General features: G+C 60.6%; 2 protein-coding genes across 2 annotated transcripts; one reads left to right on the plus strand and one right to left on the minus strand.

The window, feature by feature from the left end:
• Window positions 1-270: 270 nt before the first annotated feature.
• Window positions 271-1,515, plus strand: A1Q1_04378 (uncharacterized protein; the record flags this gene model as incomplete). Its single annotated transcript, XM_014322744.1, has 1 exon — window positions 271-1,515. The coding sequence occupies one exon, from the start codon at window positions 271-273 to the stop codon at window positions 1,513-1,515; it is 1,245 nt and encodes a 414-aa protein (XP_014178219.1).
• A 211-nt stretch (window positions 1,516-1,726) lies between these two features.
• Window positions 1,727-2,666, minus strand: A1Q1_04379 (uncharacterized protein; the record flags this gene model as incomplete). The annotated part of the gene is made up of 3 exons (XM_014322745.1): window positions 1,727-1,955; window positions 2,164-2,404; window positions 2,513-2,666. 3 exons carry the CDS (start codon window positions 2,664-2,666, stop codon window positions 1,727-1,729), a joined length of 624 nt encoding a protein of 207 aa, XP_014178220.1.
• Window positions 2,667-8,682: the final 6,016 nt, after the last annotated feature.

Consider the following 8,682-nt stretch of genomic DNA (forward strand, 5'->3'; position numbering starts at 1 on the left):
CGCTTTGGTCAGAGCTTCATATCACACCGTGTTGTACTGTAGACGTTATCGTAGCATGCATAATTACGACTTAGCCGGAGCTGCACGATGAGCGCGAAGCCCGCATCGTGCTCTGTTGTTGCTCGCGACTGTCTTTGTCGCGGACGTTGCCGAGGTTGAGGTCGGTGAGGCTGAAATGGTTCCGCGACGCGTCGCGTGAAATGTTGACATGAGCGGCAAGGTTGATTTCGTCAATCCATCTCTGCCGGTTGTCACCACCACCCAATCAATATGCCGTCGTCCTTCATCCTCGCACCAGCCCCGGCAGCACCGCCCGCCGCTTCGTCGACAGAAGAGGTGCACCTCCTCCCCTTCTCGCTAGGGTACAGCGGCCCCGCCCCCGTCTCGGCCTTCTTCCGCCCCCGCCCCGCCCCATCAACCCACCCATACCCGGGCTCGACGATTGCCTCGTTCCGTGGCCGAGCTCTCGTCGCGCAAGAACTAGAACTGCCGAGGGGATACAGGGGCGTGATTCTGCAGGCCGAGGCGACGAAGTACTCGGGTGCCGCTGGTTCCTCCTCCGCTACTGCTGCCGCTGCGTCAGAGAGTGAGGAGAGTGGTCGGGGTAGGGGCGCGCCGCTCACGCCTGCGCCGAGTGCGACTTCAGTCGAGGACGAGGGGAGAGTGACGCGCTCGACGCGCTCGACGTCGACGTCCACGCGCGCAAGGGGAGCAGGACAAGTCGCCCTGTCCCGGCCGCGAACGCGGGCGACGCGGAGTAGGAATAAGAGGATAGCCCTCTCGGACGATGAAGACGAGGATGAGGGGGAGGATGTCGTCAAGCCCATGCCTAAGAAGGCCAGGGCTGATCCTGTCGCCGTGCCCGCCATCAATGTACCGGAGCCGGAGCCAGAGCCGGAGGTTAAGAAGGAGACTGCGGAGGGAGAGGAGGAAGGAGAGCTGGAGAAGGAGCCCCGAGACCGACTCAAGACGCCTGACGTTCCCGCTATCGTCGTGCTTCAGGCTACACCTGGCGCATCCCAGAATGAGAATGCGTCGCAGGCCCCACACGCTCCGCCGTCCCCGAGACCGACTGAGGATTCTGAGCCGTACACCGCTCCCGAATCCACCCTTGATACCGACTCGACATACGTCAAGACCGACTCTGAGGACGTTAAGACCGCGTCCGAGGACGTCAGGGCCGAAACCACCGAGACGGCGAAAACACCGCGGCCATCAATCATCCTCGGGGAGGACGAGGAACCCTCAGACGTGCGCGTGCTCTACCCCTCTGCCTCATTCAAGAGCATCACGCTCTGGACGCCCGACGCGCCCATGCCCGGCTTTGTCGCTGATGAGCTCACCTCGCCTGCCGTAGCGACCAAGGAAGGGGAGGAGAGTGGGCTGGGGCAACTGCGCCGCTCGTGGTGGCGCCAGGGGGGGGCGGGGGAGGGCGGAGACGAGTTTGTGCGCGGCCTCGGGGAGTGGATTGGCCTCGGCGAGATTGTGAGTTTGATGAGAGCGAGGAGAAACTGACCCGCCAGATCCACAAGCCGGTGTACCTCGACGATGACGAGTAATGTAACAGTAACAGTGCCGTGAACCACAATGCATGATTAGATATGTACACTGGCCCGAACTCGAGCGCAAGGTATGTATGTATGAACAAGATACTGTGCTGTAAAACTGAAGTCTAAAAGATGCACCAAGCAGTGCAGAGGGAAGAAAGGATAGGAAGGAGAACTACTTAGAGCTTCTCGTCGTACCCAAACTTCTCGACAAAGGCGAAGAGGGCCTGCTCGAATGCCTGGCCCTTTGCGCGCTTCTTCTTGGACCCGCCGCGCTTCCACGCGTCCTCGTCTGTCTCGTCGTCGATGCCCTCGTCACACGCGTACGACTTGCCCTCCCACTGCCGGATGAGCTTGAGCGCCTCCTTGTGCGAGCACCACTGGCGCTTGCGCTCGTGCCGCTCCTTCCTGCGCTGTCAGCTTGGTCGGTTATTACAAGCTAGTCGCTGCGCTTGCATGCGCTTGCGGCTGGCCCCGTTCGCTGCTGTAAAGAGCAGCGGACGGCCTTAAAGTGCAGGGGCAGAAGGAAGGCTGGAGGCATAGAGGCTGGAGGCTGGAGGCTTACGCCGGCTCCATCTGCATCCACACGTTTCAGATTTGCCACCCGAGCACTCACCAGTCCTTGTCCAGGTCCTTCTCCGAGTCGATCGCGATGGCGTGGACGTGCCAGACCTCGACGCCGGGCTTGGCGCTCTCAATGGTGCAGAGCTCGGGGGAGATGTCGTCCTCTGGAATCTGGGCCGGAATGCCAGCTGTGTTGTCAGCTTGTCGAAATGAGGTGAGCTCACCTTCCTCGTGCGCCTCGCGCGCGGCCGCCTCGCCCGACGTCTCGCCCTTCTCCACGCCTCCCTTGGGCACTACGTGCGTAAGATCATGGCGGCAAAGGATGTTACAAGGTTGTGGAATGCAGGAGTTGGCGTCAGTGTCAAGCTTCGGAATAAAGTGAGCTTGTAAGCTCGACTCACTGATCCAGAGGTTCGGGTGCTTGCGCGACGTGATGAGCAGGACGCGGCGCGTCTTCGGGCAGTGCACGACGGCGAGGCCGACGTGGCGGATCTTCATCGTGGAGAAGTACGAGCTGACGGAGGCGAAGCAGGCCGAGACGTCGAGACAGCTCATGGTGCTGTGTGTAGAACGGGCGGCGGGTGGAGTGGTGGAGTGGAGGTGTGCAGGCGGTTTACGCAATTGTTTGTTTGTACGGCCCGGTTCCGTGCCGTTCTGTGGTGCGCGTTGATGGTCGAATAGAAAGGGGGCGAGGGCGGATTAGAAGGTATATTAATAACTGAGAGGCCGTTACTGGACGCTTCCATGCTCCATGCACGTTCGTTTTCGACCCCGAGGGGTGAGGGGACTCTGCGGTCGTCAAGGGGTTACGATCTGCACTGATTGCAGATTTGCTCGCATGCGCGCGCATTCATGGCTGCGAGGATTGCAGATCTGAAGCTGCGAGAGTGACAAGCCGATGCGACAGAGCGACAGAGCGACAGGTGACCCGCAGTCACTGGAGACGCACACGCCTCACGCTGCAAATCACGCGGAAGGAGACATGTGATTCCGATCGTCCCAAGCACCGCACACTTGTGCTAGTTGAGGGCGCAGGTCACGGCCCATGCTTCACGTCTAAAGCAGACGCTGCGAGGAAGAGAGGCGGACAGTCTGTCAATCTAGACCACCCTCCGCGGTCACTCGTCAGTCACTCGTGTGATCGATGTGTCACTACCAACTGAACGCTTCGTCAGTGGCGCCAGAGTGACACAGCAGGTGACGAGTGTACCTAGGAATAGAAACAGCAGGTCTCATGTGAGCCGGATCCGATCATGAATGCAGCAGGCAATATGAGCGATTCTTTGACCTCAAGTCACTCTCGTAGAGCACGTGTTGCGAGCATCTCCAACTCTCCATCACTTACTCTCAAAGGCGGCAACGCCGCCGGTGCACAACATGTTTCGCCTGTCAGCAGCAGGGCTCGGAACTCGTAGTCACAGTCGAGATAGCGGCCGCTGCTAGTCTGCAGCCAAGCACAGAGTCGCGCTTCTTGGCAAGCTGCCGTGACAAGCTATCGTTGTGGGTCGAGCTACAGCGCTACAGCTAGTGGACAGACCAGAACGCCGCGATAGCGCGCAAAGTCAGTTTATCGCGCAATCGCACCTGCGGGGAAGGCTCACGTGAGCCCAAACGCTCCTCGACACCCGCGGCTGTACTCCCAGACATTCCAGCAACCCACAACCCATGTGAGGATTCGAGCAGATCGCCAAACCCGAACGCGGAGGAAGGCACTCCACCGGGTGATATTCTCACAGTTGTCATTGTCAGACGATCCGGCACACAAACCGCCGAGATGCCGGTTGCTGCTCGTCGCTTGCTGCTTGCTGACCACTCGCAAGAGAATTGACCGCTCAGACGAATCAGACGCCAGGTTACCTCGACATGTTCGATCGCGGTGCGAGAAGGATGGTCGCAGACACCGCGGCTACGTTAGCTTGCTTAGTGTTGCGCTCCATGCACGATGCGAGATCTCGGAATGCACATTTGTCACCGGCATGCGGTAGCAGCTGGTGCCAGTCGGCTTGGAACTGTATATCCTTGGCACAGAGTCGTTGGCCCGTTCTGCAAGAGAGCGCGTCTTTCTGAAGGTGGAGCAGACCACCTCACACTGCATGCGAAGCAGAGAAGTTTCGGCAGCTATGGGCCGACACCCCGCAGTCCAAAAGCTGCTTCCAAGATGCCGACCCCTCGCGCCCCGCCGACTAACCTGGCGCTAAGTGTTAGCGGACCCACCCCGCAGCCCATGGTGCGTGCCCCCGCACTAGGTCGTAACCGGTTTGAGACTTTCAGACCTGATATGGCCCGTTTGGTTGGATGTACGCTTGGAGCACCACTCAGCTTGCCTGACTGGCGGGCGCCATCGACGAATTTAGTCATTGAAGGAGTGACCGGAGTGGCCGGAGGTTGGCCGTTTGCTGGAAGGGAATCCGGAAATTTCTTGCCTCGATCGGTGGAGCCATGCAGAAGAGCATGGGAGTTGTATTGCCGGGCACCGGTTAGACCGGGTAGGGTGGTGTTGAGGGACGTCGAACGAGATAAGCTAAGAGGGAGGCGGAGATAGACCCTGAGACCGGTTATCGTTGGTTTGCATGGCAGGCAAGTGTGTGCATTGTGCAGGCGGGGAAGACGCAGGGTGGGGGCGGGTGCAGGAGTGGGTGTGTGGGTATGCTGGGCCGGATGGCCGGAGGGAGGAGCAAGGGCTGATCGACATGACGCACTCCGGCGCACCCGGCGCGCCGCGCCTGGGCGTGCCCCGTGCCGGGCGCTGTCTGCGTGTCTGACCTTGGTTGGCGTCGTGGAGAATGATCCCGCGGCGACTACGTGCCAGGATGATTGGACGGCGGTGCACGGCGGTGGACCTGGATGGACAGCGCTCGGGTATGCGCTCTCACATGGCCCCGCTTGCAGTGCTTGCAGTGCTCACCCTCGCCGCGTCCCGGCTCCTTCCTGAAGCACGCAGCCAAGCTCTGACGATGACCCGATGGCCTTATTTTGCAGACGCGGCTACGTGCCTGCACATACCAGGCCTGCGTGCCCTGCGCCAGACCCTTGCGCCCGGCCTGCCCTGCATCCTGTCAAGTCAACAGCCGACGAGCCGAGCTAGAGCTATAGAGCGACTATCATCCACCACCATAGCTAGCCAGCCAGCCTGGACACACCTTCTCTGGCCCTCACACCACTGATCACCTGGTCCGACAAATCGCTCTCTTTCCTCTTCCTCGTCATCATCGTCTGTTCCTCTTGTAAATACACACTTCGTTACTCTACCGACAATCCTCTTGCACCCGACACCGGCACCTATCGACTCTTCTTGTCCGACCCCGCCCCCTTGCTCGTCGTACCCCCCGCCGCCGTTCGCCGCTTCCCAGGCCTCTGCTGGCCCCGCCTGCGGTCACGTCCGGTCAAAGGTCGAGAGCCAGACTAAGATAGACCGCCGGCCAGCCCTTTGCCTGTTTCTGATCTTGGCTCTGACTGCCCGCTCACCATGATCGGCCAGCTGCTCGGTCGGCCGTCGCCGGCACTGCGACGTGGACAGGTCTTCCTCATCCTGTTCTTCTGGATCTGGCGTCTCTACAAGGGAGATGGATCCTACATGCGCTCGACGCCGACAGGCTACAACCGCTCAATGCCGAGCCACCGTGTGCGGCCCGTCGCGCACCTGGCACCCACGATCGCTGTTCCAGCCAAGGTGTGGTGGCGACGGGTGTGGTCCTTCCTCGTCGCCCGCAGGACCGGCACAAGGTGGATGACCAACATCAATGAGAGGCTGAGTGAGTCCCATGACCTGTGCAAGCCGCGAACAATGGTCCTGACGTCACCCCGCAGAGTACTTCACCCCGTATCAGCTTATTCTCGGCACAATGACCCTCGTGTACGCGCTACGACATGCGGATGATCTGTTAGGAATAGGACGTGAGTGCTCATGTTGGACCTGTCGAGTCGGGCCCGCGCCCGACCAGACTAAAAAGTCGAAACACAGGTCACATGTCTAGGATAGTTCGCTGACAGAGTCCTAGCGCCCGAGCCACACGCAAACATGGTATGTGTCAAAACATTCTAGCCGCCTTGACCTTGTCCTGGAGGAAGGCGGCCCGGCTTGCACCGATTGCACCGAAGAGCAGCTGCCAGGAGCATCAACTGACGGGCAGTACTCTCGGTCTTACTATCGTGCCACCTATATCAACACCGCGCTCGATGCCGGTTTCTCGACGGCTATGTCGATCCGGCCCAAGTGGCTTAGGGATATCAGCAGTCTCCTGTTCGCGGGGTACTACCTCATCTACTCTAACGAGGCTGATGAAGTTGTGAGTAGGCGGTATCTGAGCACACCTGACACCAACAGCTTCGCAAATACCGTGCCCTTTGCAGTGTGGAGATGCTCCGAACAACCTGGGAGAAGACGTTCATCAACCCCTATGTGAGTCGAGCCACAGTCGGCAGTGACGCAGTGGTCTGTTGAAATCTCCCGTATGGCAAGCAGTTCTGACAACAGCTTCGCTTTGCGATGAAGATGATGCTCCCCAAGCTGCCCATCGTCAAGTATGTAATGATCCCGCGCCCTCCCGGAAGCCGCGAGAACCTCCCCGCCGTCAAGGCCATGTTCTTCTTCGACGGAACGGAGGAAGAACTTGCCAAGGCGACCGAACTGGTTATTGATTACCCGGGTGGTGGCTTCATTTCTATGGGCCCCGAGTGCCACGAGGAGCGTCTTCGATGCTGGGCCAAGCGCACGGGCAAGCCCGTGGTCAGCATTGACTACGGAAAGGCCCCAGAATGTAAGTTGGCCCTGTGCTGCTCAACTGACAACAGACCCATACCCCTGGGCCATCGAGGAGGGCATTGACGCGTATGTCACCATCAACCAGACTGGTGGCGAGTGCCTTGGCATCAAGTCTAGCAAGCTTCGCATCGTCCTCACTGGAGACTCTGCCGGTGGAAACATCTGCACAACCATTACGAACCGCATTCTCGAGCATGGCGCCCACGTCCCCCGTCCTGTTGCAATCATTCTGTCATACCCTGCTCTCGACTTCAACTTTACATCGTTCATGTCTCCCGACAACCTCAAGGTCCTCAAGACGGAGCAGTCAGAGACCCACATTCCTGGTCTCCTCGCCGGCAAGGACCACATGCGCCACGCCGCTCCTCTGTCCGTTGTTGACGACGTCAAGCCCCGCCGCCCGACACATCGCTCAAGCAAGAGCTGGGCTAACAAACTCGGCATGAGCATGGCGATGACCCCGTCGGCCGAGTCGCCCTCGCATCGCCGCTCCCGCAGCACCTCCCGCTCCCGCGCCACGAGCCCCCACCCCAAGCGCTCGCTCACGACCCGCAACTCGGGCTGGTTCGCGAACCGCGAAGGTCGTACGAGCTTCACGAAAGAAGAGGACTCGGAAGACTCTGACGGCGAGTCGTGGGCCTCTGCGGACTCGCGCCGCGATGCCGACAAGTCTCTTCGTGACCGCGTCAAGACGCCTGGTCCTCACATGGACGAGCGCTTCAAGGGCGGCATCCTCGAGGCTGCCGGCGAGGAGCTCGTTGTCGACCCCTTGCGTCCGAAGAGGGCTCCGCTTGGCACTCGCCTCACCATGACCTCGCGTGTCGGTTACTTCCAAGACCGTGTCATCACTCCTAGCATGATGCGTGCCATGGCTATTCTGTATGTCGGACCTCAGCAGTGCCCCGACTTTGGTTCCGACTACTACATCTCTCCCATCCTCACCCCGCCTCACCTTCTCGCTCACTTCCCTCCCGTGTATATGATCTGCGGTGAGCGCGACCCCTTTGTCGACGACACCGTCCTCTTTGCTGGCAAGCTGCGCGAGGCGAAGCGTGCTCGCCGTGCCACCGCGCAGAAGGCTGCCGCTACCAGCAAGGATGGCGTCCCAGACCCGATCCTCCGCGAGAGCGACGACGACTGGGTTCAGATGCGCATCATCGAGGGCTGGGGCCACGGTTTCATGCAGATGTCCGCCCTCATGAAGGAGGTTGCGCCAGTTCTGATCGAAATGGCCGACTGGATCGACGAGTCGTTCCAGCGCGCTGACCTCATCGACAAGGACGAGGCGTCCGCCGCCGAGAATGGCAACGCCCAGGACCTGCCTTCCCCGGTGCGCTCCCGCCTCGTGAAGCCGGGCACGCACTATCCAAAGATCCCCGCCAACGAGCGCCTCGGCGACGCCGATCTCGGTGGCCTGGACTTTGCCGAGTCGGGTGAGGACGAGGGTATGATCTCGTTCACGCCCAAGACGAAGAGCAAGAAGCGCACCCCTCCTCCGTCGCAGTTCATCAGCATGCCGCGCCGATCGAGCAAGGAGACCCTCATCCCGCGAAACAACAGTGCCCCCAGGTTCGACAACGACGTCACGTCCATCGCGAGCGCAGAGACGGCCGAGGTCCAGACGCCGAAGACGTTTACGTTTGACGCTCCCCAGCCGCGTGGTAGCGGTGCGTTCGCCCTCTTCGGTCGCTCGAGCAACAGCACGCCGCGCGCAGCCCCCACGGGTGCCTCTGCTCTCTATGGCGCGGGCACCTTCCCGCGGCGGTCCGACAGCGTGGGCTCGAGCGGCTCGCGCGCGAGTGTGTCGCT

Source organism: Trichosporon asahii (assembly GCF_000293215.1).
Source record: "Trichosporon asahii var. asahii CBS 2479 unplaced genomic scaffold scaffold00070, whole genome shotgun sequence".
Lineage (NCBI taxonomy): Eukaryota > Fungi > Basidiomycota > Tremellomycetes > Trichosporonales > Trichosporonaceae > Trichosporon > Trichosporon asahii.